Source organism: Camarhynchus parvulus, chromosome 4 (genome assembly GCF_901933205.1).
Source record: "Camarhynchus parvulus chromosome 4, STF_HiC, whole genome shotgun sequence".
Lineage (NCBI taxonomy): Eukaryota > Metazoa > Chordata > Aves > Passeriformes > Thraupidae > Camarhynchus > Camarhynchus parvulus.
In genome coordinates this window covers 885,300-903,608 of record NC_044574.1, presented here as the reverse complement: position 1 = coordinate 903,608, position 18,309 = coordinate 885,300, and the positions used below count along the sequence as shown (strand labels likewise).

The 18,309-nt window shown below is 61.2% G+C and overlaps 1 protein-coding gene across 1 annotated transcript; it reads left to right on the top strand.

Annotated features, from left to right (window-relative positions):
- Positions 1-6,020: 6,020 nt before the first annotated feature.
- On the top strand, positions 6,021-18,236 carry LOC115903454 (homeobox protein EMX1-like). The gene is given in 4 exon segments (XM_030947951.1): positions 6,021-6,294; positions 6,297-6,380; positions 8,179-8,363; positions 17,554-18,236. Coding segments are annotated over 4 exon segments (711 nt in total). The 3' UTR covers positions 17,722-18,236.
- The last annotated feature ends 73 nt before the right edge of the window (positions 18,237-18,309 follow it).

Sequence of the window (18,309 nt, the reverse complement as noted above, 5' to 3'; positions counted from 1 at the left end):
GGGGATGGCAGTGACACAGGGACAGCAGTGACACAGGGACATGGCAGTGACACAGGGGATGGCAATGTCACAGGACATGGCAGTGACACAGGACATGGCAGTGACACAGGGGATGGCAGTGACACAGGGACAGCAGTGACACAGGGGATGGCAGTGACACAGGGACAGCAGTGACACAGGGACATGATAGTGACACAGGGGATGGCAATGTCACAGGACATGGCAGTGACACAGCACATGGCAGTGACACAGGGGATGGCAGTGACACAGGGACAGCAGTGACACAGGGACATGGCAGTGACACAGGGACAGCAGTGCCACAGGGGATGGCAGAGACACAGGGGATGGCAATGTCACAGGACAAGGCAGTGGCACAGGGCATGGCAGTGACACAGGGACATGGCAGTGACACAGGGGATGGCAGTGACACAGGGACATGGCAGTGACACAGGGGATGGCAATGTCACAGGACATGGCAGTGACACAGGGCATGGCAGTGACACAGGGACAGCAGTGACACAGGGGATGGCAGTGACACAGGGACAGCAGTGACACAGGGACATGGCAGTGACACAGGGCATGGCAGTGACACAGGGCATGGCAGTGACACAGGACATGGCAGTGACACAGGGGATGGCAGTGACACAGGGACATGGCAGTGTCACAGGGACAGCAGTGACACAGGGACAGCAGTGACACAGGACATGGCAGTGACACAGGGCATGGCAGTGACACAGGGACAGCAGTGCCACAGGGGATGGCAGTGACACAGGGCATGGCAATGTCACAGGACATGGCAGTGACACAGGGGATGGCAGTGACACAGGGACAGCAGTGACACAGGGCATGGCAGTGACACACAACCAGGGCAATGCCACACGGCCCTGGCAGTGCCACACACCGCACTTTGCTCTCATGAGGTCTGGGTGGCTTTCCCAAAATCCCTGTGCTGTGGCACTGCTGGGTGACCTGAGCTGTCCCTGTGCTGTGTCACTGCTGGGTGAGGTGACACCAGAGCTGTCTCTGTACTCTGTCACAGAAGTGACCAGAGCTGTCCCTGTGCTGTGGCACTGCTGGGTGAGGTGACACCAGAGCTGTCCCCGTGCTGTGTCACAGGGATGACCAGAGCTGTCCCTGTCCTGTGTCACAGGGGTCACAAGAGCTGTCCCTGTACTCTGTCACAGAAGTGACCAGAGCTGTCCCCGTGCTGTGTCACAGGGGTCACCAGAGCTGTCCCTGTCCCAGGGGCAGCCCAGGCCACCAAGTGCTGGGATGTCCCAGCTCCTGGAAAGGTTTCTCGGGGCCATGGACATGTCCCCATCCCCTGGAGGTACTGCCAGGCCTGAGATGATCCCACAGGAGCTGGATGTCCAACATCTGCCAGGACCTGGCTGCCAGATCCTGTTTGCTTTGCAGGCCCAGCACTCCTGTTCCCTGCAGCCCCCAGGGCCTCAGCTGTGTCCCCTCCAAGGGCCCTCAGGATGTGGCACCCTGGGTGTGCCCAGGACCTGTCACAGCAGGTCCCAGCGTGCCAGGGCAGGCTTTGGAGAGGGGAGGGAGATGCAGCTGCATGGAGAAACCAAGGAGAGCCTGTGGGGGTGGATGGGAGCCCAGCAGCCTCTTTCCCTGCTGGAATGGCCTCTCCCAGTCTGGAACCGGGCATCCGTCGTCCTTCCATCCCTCCATCCTCCATACACTCGATCCTCCATCCATCCATCTCCATCCATCCCCAGCCTCATGAATAAACTAGATCCATCCATCCATCCATCCATCCATCCATCCATCCATCCATCCATCCATCCATCCATCCATCCATCCATCCATCCATCCATCCATCCATCCATCCATCCATCCATCCATCCATCCATCCATCCACCCATCCATCCATCCATCCATCCATCCATCCATCCATCCATCCATCCATCCATCCATCCATCCATCCATCCATCCATCCATCCATCCATCCATCCATCCCTCTGTCCGTCTGTCCATCTCTCCATGCACCAGTTGCCAAAAGCCCCTGACTGAAGGCCCTGAGGGAGGTGACAGGAATGAAGTTGCGGCTTCAGGGATGATTTATTCCCATCCAGACTATTCCCGAACCAAAGAAAACGTTAAAAAATAGAATGAAATGAAATGCAAGGAAGCAGGAAAAGGACCTCGTTAACCTCCCAGCCCTAAGCGGGCCCCATTTCCCCTGTCCTGCCCTGGATGGCCGCTGAGAAGGAACGGGGCCGGGCAGGAGCGGTGCCCGCGGGAGGAGCAGCTGGGAGAGCGGAGGAGGAAATGCTGCAGCGCTTTGAAGTCTGGTCAACTTTTAACGTGGGGCCGAGCCGTGCCCGCTCCGGGCCCGGGGCCGCGTTCCCCGCGGTGCCCTTTGATGGCGGGACCGCCTTGTTACCGATTAACAACGAGGGGACAGCGGCTGCGGGGCCGGCCCGGGGACACTGCCCTGCTCAGGGACAGCGCCGGGCTCGGGGGACATCGCTCCGCTCCGGGGACACCGCTCCTCTCCAGGGACACCGCCCGGCTCCGGGGACACCGCCCGGCTCCGGGGACATCGCTCCGCTCCGGGGACATCGCCCCGCTCAGGGACAGCACCGGCGGGCTCTGATTCTGGGGTGCGGATGGACACGGACACAGCGCTGGCCCCGCTGTCCCTCTGCCACCCCATAAATGACCCTCTACCCCAGCCCGCGGCCGGTGTTCGGTGTCTGTCCTGTCCCTCTTTCCCTCTCCTTTTCTCCTCTCTCCTTGCAGGACGCCCCGGTTGGGTTTTCCAGACCCCCCTTTGCCCCCCGGCACCCCCGATCGCGGTGCAGCCGCCCCTGCCCGGCCCCTGCGGGCCCTCGGCTGCGCTCGCACCGCCGGCGGCTCTTTCGTTAGAAAGGAAAATGGATTTTTCCCCTTCCCGGAGCCGTTCCCGGCCGGAATCCAGCGGGGAGGATCCATCCCGGTTCCCTTCTCCGGGCATTCCGCAGATAAAGTTTTCCTCTTCACAACCCAGGGGCATCTCCAGCCCGAGCACGACCCCGGCTCGGCGGCTCCGGCTTCATTCCGAAGGGATAAAAATCCTGCTTGAGTTCTCCTGGAGCTGGGAGCAGGCCTGGGAGCAGAGGGGAAGAAAAAGAGATTTAAAGATAAATTTGGGGCTCTCGGTCGGTCCCAGCGTAGCAGCTCCGCGGTTCCCTTCGGAGCATCCGAGCAGCCTCGCCTGGACACTGAACCGGGACCGAAAACCACCGGGGCGAGATGGGGAAAAACCAAAATCAGGTGAAGGGTTTGTAAATTCCCGAGGGGGATTCACCCCAAACCGGAGCCGCTCCCTCCCGGACGATGCTCGGCTGCAGCCGGGGCGCCCGGGGGAGCTGCCGGCGCCGGGATCCCACGGGGAGCAGCCGCAGCCCGGCCGCCTTTCCCGCTTGTCTCCCTCGGAAGATGCTGAAATGAGGGAGATCCGCACGAAACGAAATCCCGGCCCCGCGCCGCGCTCCGGGGCCGCGGATCCCGCAGCGCCCGCTCCGCACCCGCGGCTGCCGCAGGGCAGGGGCGGAGGGGCCGCGTCCTCCCCGCCGGCCCCGGGGGCAGGGAAAAGGTCGAGGGAAAGAAAAAAAAAAAAAAAGAAATGAAATTGAATTCAATTGGATTAAATTGATTTAAATGAAATTCCACAAACGGTCCGGAGCCGGGCAGTTTCCGCGGCTGAGCCGAGCTGTCCCCGTGTCCCCTTCTCCTTCCCCTTCCCGATCCCGTCCCTTCCCCTTCCTCGCCATCTCCATCCCTTCCCCTTCTTCCCATCCCTTCCCTTCCCATCCCCGTCCCTCCGCGGCTCCGCTCCCGCTGCCCTCTCCGCCAGCTCTCTCACCCAACTCCTCTTCTTTATTTCCACTTTTCCTATTAAAAAAAAAAAAAAGAAAATATAGATTTTAAAATCTATTTATAAAATATTTCGAATGTCGATTATTTTTTCCTCTCTCTCTGTCTCTTGCGGAAATGAAAATAAAAATTAAAAAAAACGCTTTGCAGACGCTCTCGCTCCATTTTTAGGCTTTCACTTCTCTGGGATTTCGTGTAATTTTGCCTTTCCTCCCTCCATCCTTCTCCCCGCAGCCTCTTGCGGGAGCGAGCCCGCGCAGAGCCCGCGGGCGCGCAGCAGCGCTCTCCTCTCCGCGGGGGGAAGGATCCCGCGCGGAGTATTTCGATCCAGCCAAGTGGAAAATAGACTTTCAACCCCCTTTGTGCGGGAGGGGAGGGCTGGCCCCCGCCTCCGCGGCCCGACCAAACTCCGAGCAGAGCCAAACTGCGGAGTGAACTCGGGACCGGCCCGCGCAGGGGCTGCGCGCCCGCGCATCCCCCCGCGCCGGGCAAAACGGCCAAAATTGCCACTTCTTGGGAGATTTGGCTTTTATAAATTTTTTTTTTTAATCCATTCCCGGCGCAGGATCGGAGCGGTGGAAGAGGTTTCGGCCGGGGGAAGGTCCTGCCTTTGGAGGGGGACACGCGGAGGGGAGCGGAGCTTGCGCGGGGGTGGGAGAGGCGGGGAAGGCTTCACCTGCGCTGCCCCCGCGGGCCGGGGTTCCGCTCCGCCGCTGCGGGCAGGGCTGCTTCCTTCATTTAAATACGAAAAAGGAAAAAAAAGGAAAAAAAGGGAAAAAAAGAAAACCAAAAGAAGAAGAAAAAATTGAGGAATTTTAAAAGATTTTTTAATTTTTTTTTTTTAATACCGAGGGAACCCCCTTGCCCGCGCAGCCGGAGCCCTTTTGCCGCAAGTTCGCGGCGCGCCTGCGGGAGCGGCTCCAGTCCAGTTTTTCGGGCGCTCTCTGCGTCCTTTTGCCTCCTCTGCCTCCCCTTCCTGCCCCATCTCCCCGTGTCCTCCCCTGCCTCTCCTTGTCCTCCCCGGTCTCCCCTGCCCGTCCGTACCTCCCGTGCCTCCCCCGGCCTCCCTGTGCCTCCCCTGACTCTTCCTGGCTCCCCTTGTCCTCCCCCGGCCTCTCCTTGCTTCCTTTTGCCTCCCCTGCCTGTCCTTACCCCGCTCTGCCTCCTCTTGCCTCCTCTTCCTCCCGCTGCCCGTCCTGCCCGTCCCTGCCCTCCCCATCCTATCCCGACCCATCCCTACCTTGATCTGCTCTCCCATCCCATCCCTACTTTCCCCTGCTCTTCCATCCCGGCCCTGCCTCCGCTGGCTTCCCCATCCCGGCCCTTCTCTCCCATCCCGGCCCTGCTCTCCCATCCCGGCCCTGCTCTCCCATCCCGGCCCTGCTCTCCCATCCTATTCCTACAATTCGTGCTCTCCCTATCCCGGCCCTGCTCTCCCATCCCATCCCGTTCCTGCATTCCCTGCTCTCCCATCCCATTCCGGCCCTGTTCTTCCATCCCATCCCATCCCATTCCTACAATCTCTGCTCTCCCCATCCCATCCCTGCACTCCGCATCCCGGCCCTTCTCTTCCATCCCATTCCTGCTTTCCTTGCCCTCCTAATCCCAGTCCTCCCCTCCCCATCCCGACCCTGCTCTCCCCATCCCGGCCCTGCTCTCCCATCCCATCCCTGCCATTCCCTTCTCTCCCCATCCCACTCCTACAATCCCTGCTCTCCCTATCCCGGCCCTGCTCTCCCATCCCATTCCTACAATCCCTGCTCTCCCATCCCATCCCTGCATTCCCTTCTCTCCGCGCCCCGGCCCTGCTCTCCCATCCCATCCGATCCCTGCAATCCCTGCCCTCCCCATCCCGGCCCTGCCTCCGCGGGCCTCCCCTCTCGGCGGGGGCTCAGGTGCGGCCGCCCCCGCGGGCCCCGCAGGTACCGCCCGCCGCCGGAGCGGCCGCCGGGGCTCGGGGCTGCGTGGGCGCCCGCGGGTGGGCGGCGGGGCGGGGGGGCGGAGGGAAGGAAGGGTGCGGGCCGCGGGTCCGCGTGTGTGTGCCGTGCCCAGGGGAGGTTTCTTGCACACGCACACACACACACCGCACACCGCGCGCTCCCGCAGGACCGGCCCCGCCCGGCCCCCCGCTCCCGGCTCACACCATGTTCCAGCCGTCCGCGAAGCGCTGCTTCACCATCGAGTCCCTGGTGGGCAAGGACACCCCCTGGGCCCCCGGAGGACCCCCGCGCCCCGCCGCCCTCGCCTACCCCGGCCCCGCCGCCGCCGCCGACGCCGCCGCCTTCGCCCCCGGCTTCCAGGGAGCCGCCGGCCGGGCCCTGTACGGCAGCGCCGAGCTCGTCTTCCCCGAGGCCGTGGGGCACCCGGCGCTGCCCGTCGGGCCCCCCCAGCTGGGGGGCTCGGCCCTGCCGCACCCGCACCCTTCTTCGGGCCGCAGCACCGCGACCCGCTCAACTTTACCCCCTGGGTGCTGCGGAACCGCTTCTTCGGCCACCGCTTCCAAGGTGAGCGGGGGCCGCGGGGGGCGCGGGCCGAGCGCTGCCGGGGCCCCGGGGGCTGCGGGGCTCCGCACCGGGGCTCGGGGGGCCCGACCGCACCGCAGGACCTGTTGCTGCCGTGCCCGCACGCACGGCCGGGGCCCCGGGAGCTCCGTACCGGGGCCGGTATCTCCGAACGCCCGGTGCCTCCGAACTCCCGGCGTCTCTGCAGAGCCGGTGCCTCCGAACGCCCGGTGCCTCCGAACTCCCGGCGTCTCTGCAGAGCCGGTGCCTCCGAGCGCTCGGTGTCTCGGAACCCCCGGTGTCTCCGAGAGCCCGGTGCCTCTTCATACCCGGTGCCTCTTCATACCCGGTGTCTCCGCACCCCCGGTGTCTCCGAGCAGCCGGTGCCGGTGCCTTTCGTAGCCGCGGCCCCGCAGAGTCCCGGCCGAGCATCGCGGAGCTCCGGGGCACGGGACCGGCGCCGCCGCCTCGGTGCGCAGCCGAGCCGGGAATTTGGTTTTCTCCTTCCCGGGAAGGAAGGGAAGGATTTCGGTGCGGTGGATCTCGGCTGCGCAGAGAGATGTTGTTTGGTTCTGTAGATTTTCTCTCGATCTCGATTCCTTTTCTTCCCTTTATTTCTTTCTTCTCTTTCTTTCCTTCTCTTTCTTTTCCTAGCTTTCTTGTTTTGCTTCTTTCGTTCTTTCATCCTTTCGTTCATTCTTTCCTTCTCTCAATTTTCCGATTCTGTCTCTATTTCTTTTCTCTTTATTTTCTTTCTCTCCGTTCCTTCCTATCCTCTTTCTTTTCATTTTCCTTTCTGTAGCTGTGTCCTTTTCTTTCTTTTTTCCCCGTGTTTTTTCTTTCTCCTTATTTTTTCCCCCCTTTTATTTTCTCTTTTTTTGCCTCTCCGTTTCCCCTCCGCCGCCGTCCCCTCTGTCCCGCCGCGGTGCCGGGGGGTCCCGCAGCCCGGATTAGTTTTATCTGCTCGGCACCAAGCCCTCGCTGGTGCCCGGGGCTCGGCCGGGGATCGCGGCCGCTGCCGGCGGCGCCCGGGGGCACCGGCCCGGCCCCCTCGGCCCCAGCAGCGGCTCCGGGTCCCCCCCAGCCCCGAGCCCGGCCCGCCGCTCTCCCGAGCCATCCCTCGCTCCTGCCTTCTCTCTCCGCTTTTAATTTTCTGTTTCTTTCCCTTGCTTTCGTTTCTTTCTACCTTGTTTCACTTGTCTGCTTTACAGATTTCCTTCTCTCGCTCGTTATTCTTTGCTTCTTTCTTTTTCTTTTTTTTTTTGCTTTCCCACTTCTTGTCTCTTTCTTTCTCCTTTCACTTTCTTTTCCTTCTGTTTTCCTTTCTCTTCCTTTCCCTCTTTTAAAAATTGCTTTCCCACTTTTCTCCTCTCTTTCCGCGTCCCCTTCCCTCTTTCTTTCTTCCCTCCACTTTTTTTCTTCCTTAGTTTTTCTTCTCTATTTTTTCCTGTCACTTTCTCAGTCTTCCTCTTATTTTATAATTTCTTTTTCTCTCTGTCTCAGTTTTTTCTCTGTCTCCCACCTTCTCTTCCTCTCTTTCCTCTTTCTGCTGCTCTCCCCATCCATGCCTTCTCCTTCTCTTGATTTCTTTCTCTCTCTCCCTGCCCTCCCTTTTGCACCGTGTCCAACCCCATCGTGGGGCTGAGAGCACCCAGAACGTGGCACAAAACCAGCAATTTCAGGGTGGGGAAATCTCCCAAAAATCCCCCTTTTTGTGCCCTTGCCGTGTCCCAGGGCCGGGCAGTGACCCCGAGGGGGGCCGGGGCTGCGGGGCCGCGCTGAGCTCTGTGTGTGCCCGCAGGGAGCGAGGTGTCCCAGGAGAGCCTCCTGCTGCACGGCCCCTTCGCCCGCAAGCCCAAGCGCATCCGCACGGCCTTTTCCCCGTCGCAGCTGCTGCGCCTGGAGAGAGCCTTCGAGAAGAACCACTACGTGGTGGGAGCCGAGCGCAAGCAGCTGGCCAGCAGCCTCAGCCTCTCCGAGACACAGGTACTGCCACCTGCCTGTCCCACCGTGTCCCACCGTGTCCCACCTGCCTGTCCCTACCGTGTCCCACCGTGTCCCACCTGCCTGTCCCTCCGTGTCCCAGCAGCGGCCCCAGACCCGCACAGCGCTCCCGTGTGAAGCCCCAGCTGGATCTCCCCAGGACCCCCAGAGCCTGCAGGTGTTCTGGGGCTCCTCAGGGTGGCTTTGGGGTTTTTGTGAGGCAGCTTTTGGTGTTCCAGGAGCTGTGGCAGGTTTGGGGTTGGGAATGCGGCTCTGGTGTTGTCCCACTCTCCGAGCGCTTTTCCGGTGTTGTTCCTCGCTGGTTTGGGATGTTTGCCCTGGGAGCAATTTAAGGGTTTAAAATTCCAGTAAGGAAAGGAGCAGCAGGCTGAAGGCTTCCCTGGAAAGCTGGAAAACCGTGGCTGAGCCGAGCAGCTCTGGGTCTGTGCACCAACACCCGGAATTCAGGATGGGTGTGAGACGTTGCTGCCAAAGGGCGCTGGTGTTGGATGAGACTTTCTAGGATCAGAACAGACATTTCACGGGAATTTAGCTGTAAGGAGACCCAGGAGAAGCACGAGGACGAAAGGAAAAGTGTACAGAGCTGGGGGAAAATGCGGGAGCTGGGGCTGAGCGTCTCTGTGTCCGAGCCCGGTGTCCCGGTGAGCGGCTGTTCCCAAACGCTCCAGGGGAAGGAGTTTTATTTCCCAGGAAGGGAGAAAGTTTTCCCCAAATTCTGGTGAGGTGGTTGGGCCTGTGTGCTGAATTAATTGAAATTTTAAGCTTAAATTTAGTTGGGAAATAAAGCTGGAGCCGTGGGTGTTCCCAGTACCCGCCTGGCTCATCCTTGCCCAGGCTCTGCCAAACAAAACCTCCAGACGCGTCCCTGGGAGCAGGAACTTCCCGGGAGGAAAATGTCACCGGCAAGGGGACGGAGGAAAGGAGCAGCTGTGGGTGTCAGGAAGCAGGGACTGAGCCCCCCAAATCCCCAGCGTGTTTGGATGCCGAGGGTGAAGCTGCCCCAGCTCACGGCTCGCGGGGCTCAGCGCCGACACCGGCTCGGGGCCCTTCCCGCTGCTGCCGTCACCTCTCCGGGCTGGAATGGGGGAAAAAGGGGAAAAAAGGACAAAACCCAAAGGTCAAAGAACAGCCAGGAACTTGTCGGGGTGGAAAGGGCAGCTGTGGGATGCCCCGGGGGGAGCTTAGCCATTCCCTGGCCTTTCCCAGCACTGCCTGGAGCCTGAATGCAGTAATGCCATTTCCTGGGGAAGCGCAGCAGCGGCATCCAGCCCAAACCCCAGCGAGGTTTCAGGGTGCAAGGAGGCCACGGAGATGTTTTAAATTTTCATTTTTTGGGTGCTGCAGGCTGTTCGGTGGTGTGGTGTTGCCAGGATTTTGGGAAGCTGCTGCTGCTGGCGGGGAGCGAGCGCAGGGAGGCGGCGGCGGGGCCGGGAGAGGCTCCGTCCTTCCCGCAGCCCCTCGGATCCATCCGGGAACAGCACCCGGCTCTGGGGCTTCAGCCTGCGGGGAAACCTTTTCCTTTCTGTTTTGTGGCTTTGGAAAAAATATCTTTTTTTAAAAAAAAAATCTGTTTTAGCTACCTGGAGGGAAATAATCTCAGTGTGCTGAGGGTTTGGAGACACCCAGGTATTGGGATTGGAGGAGTGGGACAGCCAGGGGCTGGTGGCTGTGCCAAACCCAGGGTATTATTATGATTACTATTATTATTATTATTATTCATTAAATGTTCAGTGATAAATCCTGCATGGAATCAAATTCCCATGGAAAACCAGCCTGCTTTATCTGTGACACCCATCCTGGTGTGACACAGGTGTGTTTTCACCTGGGGCCCCACACCCGAACCCACAGTTTGGGGGTGTTTTACCATTTTTTCATGGATTTAACAATTCCCAGGGGTTTGCAGCTCATGGCTGTGCCTGGCCCTATTTCCCAGCTGCTTTTCCCCTGGAAAATGGAATTTTGCTCCCTGGGCTGTGCCAGCTCAGGGTCCCCCAGGCAGGGAGCAGCACCTGCAGCAGCCCAGGGCAGGTGAGGAGGGTTCAGGTCCTGCCCAGCACCAGGAAATGCCCTGGGATATGGGCTGGGGGTGGTGCAGGTGTTTAACCCCTTCCCAGCCGCTCTCCCACCGAGGAGCAGCGTTAATTCGGGGTGAGATTGGAACAACAGGTCCAGAACAGCAAAATCAAAGGGACTGGGGGAACAAAACGCAGCTCGGGGCCCTGAGGGAAACCCAAAAGCGGGGTCGGGGGGGAGAAGGGGCAGAGAGGGCTCCGAAGGGAATCTGGGGTGGTCTGAGCAAGGGGAGCCATTGGGGGGTTTGGGTGTGATGGGGACGTGGGGGTGTGACACAGGTGGTGTGGGGGGGGAGGGGTCTGGGCAGGGTGGGGATACTGGGATCAGCAGGGGATCCTGGCATTGGGATCAGCAGGGATCCTGGCATTGGGATCAGCAGGGATCCTGGGCAGTGGGATCAGCAGGAATCATGGCATTGGGATCAGCAGGGATCATGGGCAATGGGATCAGCAGGGATCCTGGGCAATGGGATCAGCAGGGATCCTGGCATTGGGATCAGCAGGGATCCTGGGCAATGGGATCAGCAGGGATCATGGGTAATGGGATCAGCAGGGATCCTGGGCATTGGGATCAGCAGGGATCATGGGTAATGGGATCAGCAGGGATTCTGGGCATTGGGATCAGCAGGGATCCTGGGCATTGGGATCAGCAGGGATCCTGGGCAATGGGATCAGCAGGGATCCTGGCATTGGGATCAGCAGGGATCCTGGACATTGGGATCAGCAGGGATCACGGGCTCTGGGATCAGCAGGGATCATGGGCAATGGGATCAGCAGGGATCATGGGTAATGGGATCAGCAGGGATCCTGGCAATGGGATCAGCAGGGATCATGGGCAATGGGATCAGCAGGGATCATGGGTAATGGGATCAGCAGGGATCCTGGCAATGGGATCAGCAGGGATCCTGGGCAATGGGATCAGCAGGGATCATGGTAATGGGATCAGCAGGGATCCTGGCATTGGGATCAGCAGGGATCATGGGCACTGGGATCAGCAGGGGATCCTGGACATTGGGATCAGCAGGGATCATGGGCAATGGGATCAGCAGGGATCCTGGCATTGGGATCAGCAGGGATCATGGGCACTGGGATCAGCAGGGGATCCTGGACATTGGGATCAGCAGGGATCCTGGCAATGGGATCAGCAGGGATCCTGGGTAATGGGATCAGCAGGGATCCTGGCAATGGGATCAGCAGGGATCATGGGCAGTGGGATCAGCAGGGATCATGGCACTGGGATCAGCAGGGATTATGGGCAATGGGATCAGCAGGGATCCTGGCATTGGGATCAGCAGGGATCCTGGCATTGGGATCAGCAGGGATCACGGGCAATGGGATCAGCAGGGATCATGGCATTGGGATCAGCAGGGATCACGGGCAATGGGATCAGCAGGGATCCTGGGCAATGGGATCAGCAGGGATCATGGGTAATGGGATCAGCAGGGATCCTGGCAATGGGATCAGCAGGGATCATGGGCAATGGGATCAGCAGGGATCCTGGGCAATGGGATCAGCAGGGATCATGGCATTGGGATCAGCAGGGATCATGGGCAGTGGGATCAGCAGGGATCCTGGCATTGGGATCAGCAGGGATTATGGGCAATGGGATCAGCAGGGATCCTGGGCAATGGGATCAGCAGGGATCCTGGGCAATGGGATCAGCAGGGATCATGGCACTGGGATCAGCAGGGATTATGGGCAATGGGATCAGCAGGGATCCTGGCATTGGGATCAGCAGGGATCCTGGGCAATGGGATCAGCAGGGATCCTGGCATTGGGATCAGCAGGGATCATGGGCATTGGGATCAGCAGGGATCATGGGCATTGGTTTCAGCAGTGCCCCCATGCCCTGTGGTGTTGCCAGGATCAGCAGGGTCCCCATGCCCTGTGGTGCCCAGGACTGTGTGCCAGGCTGGGATCTGGGATGTGTGCTGGGAATGGGACGAGCCGGGGGCAACGTGCTGTGTCCTGCTGGGTTGGGCATGGCTTTGCTGTGTCCTGCTGGGTTTGGCATGGCTTTGCTGTGTCCTGCTGGGTTGGGCATGGCCTCACTGGTGGCGCCAGGTCACTTCCCCTCCCATGGGAGCAGCCTGGGCTGGGAAGGTGCTTCCCTGGGTTCCTCTGGCACGATGGAGCCCAGAATTCCCAGCAGAGCCGCTCCAAGCTGGCACCTTGTGGGGGAAACCCCACTCGGGGTCTCCAATCTGCACTCCCTGGGCAGAGAGCTCTCCCTGGCTGCTGCAGAGGGGAGCTTGGGGTGATTATGGAGCCACTGTATGTCCCAGTGTCCCCTCACAGCTTTGGGGTGGTTATGGAGCCCCTGGATATTCCCTCCTGGTTTTGGGGTGATTATGGAGTCCCTGGATATCCCGGTGTCCCCTCCCAGCTTTGGGATTTTTATGGAGTTTCTGTGTATCCCAGTGTCCCTTCCTGGTTTGGGGGTGATTATGGAGTCCCTGGATAACCCGGTGTCCCCTCCTGGTTTTGGGGTGATTATGGAGCCCCTGGATATCCCGCCATCCCCTCCTGGAGCTGTCCCTGCAGGGACAGAGCAGCCCTGGCCGGGGGCTCGGTGCTGGCTGTAATTAATCATTAATAATTAATGGAGCGGATGCCTGGGAATCACAGGAGGAGAAAGATGCCCAGATAGAGCTGCAGAGCGAGGCCCAGGCCTGGCAGCTGTCCCCTGCCCTGAGACCTGTCCCCAAAAACAAACCAGAGAAATTTTGGGGAGTTTTAGGGGAAAAGTCCCCGCAGGAACAGGCAGAGGTGCAGGGCTGGCACTGTGGGTGGTGGCACTTGGGGTGACAACCCGGCACAGGCAGTGTCACCCAGTGACAGCGGGGCTGCTCCCTCCCTGTCCCCATCCAGGGCCACCCCAGTGCCCTCACCCTTTGTGCCACCGCCTGGGCAAGCTCCACGGGGATTTTAACTGTCCCCGAGTAGTGAGGGCAGTGTCACCTTGGGGCCAGCGCTGATCCCCCAGGTGCCAGCAGCATCTCCGGGTGGCCGTGGTGGCCCTCAGGGCACAGCAGAGCTGGGAATGTGCGGGGAAACACGGACGGGAGCTGGGCTTAGGGACGGGACAGGGATGCAGGAGCCACCCGGGACTGTCACTGTACCTGTGCCTGTCCCTGTTCCTGTCCCTATCCTTGTCCCTGTCCCTGTCCCATTCCTGTCCCTGTCCCTGTGCCTGTCCCTGTCCCTATCCTTGTCCCTGTCCCTGTCCCAGTCCTGTCCCTGTCCCTGTCCCTGTCCCATCCCTGTCCCTGTCCTGTCCCTGTCCCTATCTTTGTCCCTGTCCCTGTCCCATCCCTCTCCCTGTCCCTATCTTTGTCCCTGTCCCTGTCCCATCCCTGTCCCTGTCCCATCCCTATCCCATCCCTCTCCCTGTCCCATCCCTGTCCCTGTCCCTGTCCTGCAGCAGGAGCTCGGGGTGGGAGGTGACCCCGGGGGACAGAGCCAGCCCCGGGAGCAGGACCTGGAATGCACAAACACCCGGCATGAGAAGGGTTAATTTGGGAAGGGATGAAGCCCCGGGCTCCGGGGTTTAGAGCGATTCCTCCGGAGCTCGGGGCCAGCTCATGCCCGGTGCCCGCGGGGAGCTCCCCGCAATTCTCCCGCCGCGGCTGCGGCCCTTGGAGCGAGGGACGCGGCCCGGGAGCTCCTCCAGCCCGGGAACATCCCCGCTGCCAGCCGGGAATCCCGGGGAGCCCGCAGGAACCGAGCCCAGCCCAGCCGAGCCGAGCCGGGCCGGGCCGAACCGAGCCGAACCGGGCCGGCCAGAGCCGGGCCGGGCAGAGCCGCCGTTCCCCCGCCCCGCTCCGGCACGGATTTAATTGCTCGGGCAGATTTAATCGCTTTGTGCCTCGGTTCCCCTCCCACAATTCAGGGATAAGGCAACTTCCCCTCTCCCGGAGCTTTAATTAAAGTTTGCAAAGTGCCCCGGGACGCCTGGATGGAAGGCGCCAGCCCGGCACGGCTCCGGGAATGCCCCAGAGGTAGGAAAGGCAATGGATTGTGTCCCAGGAATGCCCCAGAGGTAGGAAAGGCAATGGATTGTGTCCCGGGATTGTGTCCCGCTGCCGGGAGGAGCCGTTCCCAGCCGGGACAGGCCAAAGTCAGCGGCTGCTGCTGGGCTGGTGTGGCTCCAGGGAATGTCGGGCCGGGGTGGGAATGATGGGCTGGTATGGGAATGCCTGGGATGGGAATGCCAGGCTGGAATAGGAATGCTGACCCGGGATGGGAATGCTGATCCGTGATGGGAATGCCTGGGATGGGAATGCTGGTCCAGGATGGGGATGCCTGGGATGGGAATGCTGATTTGAACTGGGAATCTGGCCCAGGATGGGAATGCTGATCTAGAATGGGAATACCGGCCCCTGAACTGGGAATGCCAGGCTGGGATGGGAATGCCGTCCCCAGAACTGGGCATGCCCCAGAACTGGGCATGCTGACCGGGATGGGGATGCCGGGCTGTGCCGGCCCGGGGAGGCTCCGGAGCAGGGAGCGGTGCCGTGGTCGGGGCTGAAGGGAAAGGGCCGCTGGTCCTGGGATCAACTGAGCAGGGCCAGCGGCTGCAGGGCACGAACAGCTGCGGGAGAGAGCTCAGCCTGGGCCGGGCTGGGCCGGGCTGGGCCGGGCTGTGCTGGGCCGGGCTGGCAGCGGTGGCCGAGCAGCGGCACTCAGTGCTGCAGGCCTGGGAGCCAGGCAGTGTCCGCAGCCCGCCGGGGGCACCCTCGTCCCTCCGGGGGCATCCTGGTTCCCACCTGCGGCATCCACATCCTGCACCACTGCCTGCACCATCCCACCTGCAGCATTCCTCATCACTGCCCACAGTGCCCCTCATTCCCAGATGGAGCATCCCATAACCCTGCCTGCAGCACCCCATCCCATAACCCTGCCTGCAGCACCCCATCCCATCCCATAACCCTGCCCGCAGCACCCCACATCCCATAACCCTGCCTGCAGCATCCCACACCCCTCGCCCCATCCACTCTGCTTCCTGCAGCATCCTGCATCTCTCACCACTGCTACCAGCATCCCTCCTTGCTGGCATCCCCCATCCTGTATCCCTGCATCCCTGCCTGTGCCATCCCATATCCTGCATCCCTGCATCCCTGCATCCCTGCATCCCTGCATCCCTGCATCCCTGCCTGTGCCATCCCCATCCTGCATCCCTGCATCCCTGCATCCCTGCATCCCTGCATCCCTGCCTGTGCCATCCCCATCCCTGCCTGTGCCATCCCCATCCCTGCCTGTGCCATCCCCATCCCCATCCCTACCTGTGCCATCCCGCCTCCCTGTGTGCCCCCTGACCCTGTGGGTTCCCCCAACATCCCAAAGTGCCCCAGGCTGTGCTGCCCTGTCCCCAGCTCTGCCCCTGAGCCCAGCCCAGCCCCTGCTGCCAGCGCTGGAGCCAGGACTGAGGGGTGGATCGGGGTGGGATCCCAGCGATGGAGACCCTGCTGCCCCTGTGGGCTCCTGGGACAGGGTCTGGCACCAGCAGAGCAGGAAAGGTCTCCTGAAACCTCAGTGGGGTCAGTTAGTGATGGATAATTGGGATCCTGGTCCTGGCTGGAGGTGTGGGGATGGCCCCGAGCATCATCCCAGTGTCACTGGAGCCGCCATGCCAGTGGCAGCCTGGCAGCAGTGGTCAGTTAGTGATGGATAATTGGGATTCCTGGCTGGAGGTGTGGGGATGGCCCCAAGTGTCGTCCCAGTGTCACTGGAGCCATGGCAGTGGCACCTGGCAGCAGTGGCAGCTGGAACAGGGCTGGCTTTGGCTGCTCCCCCGTTCTGTGCCCGTCCAGGTCCAGCTCAGCTCGGGCTGAGGGGCTCTGGGTGCTGTGAGCAGTGTCACCTGTGCTGTGAGCAGTGTCACCTGTCCTGTGCTGTGAGCAGTGTCACCTGTGCTGTGTCACTTGTGCTGTGTCACCTGTGTCAGGCTCTGGGTGCTGTGAGCAGTGTCACCTGTGCTGTCCTGTGTCTGAGGTGTCAGGCTCTGGGTGTGTGAGCAGTGTCACCTGTGCTGTGAGCAGTGTCACCTGTGCTGTGTCTGAGGTGTCACCGAGTGTCCTTCACCCCCCTGTGTTTCTCCAGGGCTGCGAGGTGGCAGCAACCACATTTGTGCCACATTTGTCCCATATTTGTGCCACATTTGTGCCACATTTGTCCCCCGTGTCCCACCTTGCCGTGGGAAACTGAGGCAGGGTGCGCTGGCTGTGGGGGTGCTCCTGGAGGGACGGGGACAGGGACAGGGACAGGGACAGGGACAGGGACAGGGACAGGGACAGGGACAGGGGCAGGGATAGGAACAGTGATGGAGTAGGGATGGGGACAAGGATGAGACAAGGACAGGGACAGATGTAGAGACAGGGACAGGACAGGGACAGGGACAAGGATGGGACAGGGATGGGGACAAGGACAAGGATAAGGATGGGAACAGGGAAAGGGACAGGGACAGGGACAGTGATGGGGATAGCGATAGGGACAGGGATGGGACAAGGACAGGGACAGGGATAGGGACAGGGACGGGACTGGGATAGGAACAGGGACAGGGTCGGGATCAAGGACAGGGCCAGGGATGGAGACAGGGATGGGGACAGGGCCAGGGCCAGTCTGTCCCCTCTCCAGGGAATCCCGAGCCGCCCCCCCTGCAGGCCCGGCCGTGGAGCCCACAGTGCTGTGTGTGTGCCGCAGGTGAAGGTGTGGTTCCTGATGCAGGTGAGGGTGTGGTTCCAGAACAGCTGTGGTTCCTGATGCAGGTGAATGTGTGGTTCCTGTGTGCCACAGGTGAAGGTGTGGTTCCAGAACAGCTGTGGTTCCTGTTGCAGGTGAAGGTGTGGTTCCAGAACAGGTGTGGTTCCTGATGCAGGTGAAGGTGTGGTTCCTGTGTGCCACAGATGAAGGTGTGGTTCCAGAACAGGTGTGGTTCCTGTTGCAGGTGAAGGTGTGGTTCCTGATTCAGGTGAAGGTGTGGTTCCTGTTGCAGGTGAAGGTGTGGTTCCAGAACAGGTGTGGTTCCTGATGCAGGTGAAGGTGTGGTTCCAGAACAGGTGTGGTTCCTGATGCAGGTGAAGGTGTGGTTCCTGTTGCAGGTGAAGGTGTGGTTCCAGAACAGGCGGACGAAATACAAACGGCAGAAGCTGGAGGAGGAGGGCCCCGACTCGGACCAGAAGAAGAAGGGCTCGCACCACATCAACCGATGGCGCCTGGCCACCAAGCAGTCGAGCGGAGAAGACATCGACGTCACCTCCAACGACTAAGGCAGGGCCGGGCTGCAGGTGCGGCCAGCATGGCGAGGAGCGCAGGGCGGACCCCGGCGGCGGCACCCAGCGCACTCTAGGGACGCTCTGGGGACACTCTGGGGACACTCTGGGGACACGGCCACGCCGCCGCCCGCGGCCTTTCCCGGGGCCGGGGCCCGTGCCCGTCCCCCCGCCGCCCGGGGCCACCCTCGGAGGGGCTTTCGGGGCGCTGCCGCCCCGCCGAGCAGGGACAGGAGGCGGCCAGGGCGGCCCCGCAGCGCATCCTCCCCGCGCTGCGGCCCGGGAGATGCACGCACCGCCTCCGACCCGAGGCTCCGTGTGCCAAGCCCTCCTCATTTGCCTTTTTATTCTCACTTCCCCATCATTCCCCCCCCATTATTTGCTCATCGTTTGGGTTTTTTTATGACGATTTCTTTTAATTTATTCTCTCTCCCCGTGCCCGTGTGCGTGCGTTCCCTCCCGTAGGTAGCGGCTGTAGTGAGTGTTACTGCGTGGAAATAAAGGAAAAACCTGCTGGAAACTCACCTGGACACCTGCGGGGTGGGGACAGCGCCCCGCCAGCGGTGGGGACAGCGGGGTCCCTGT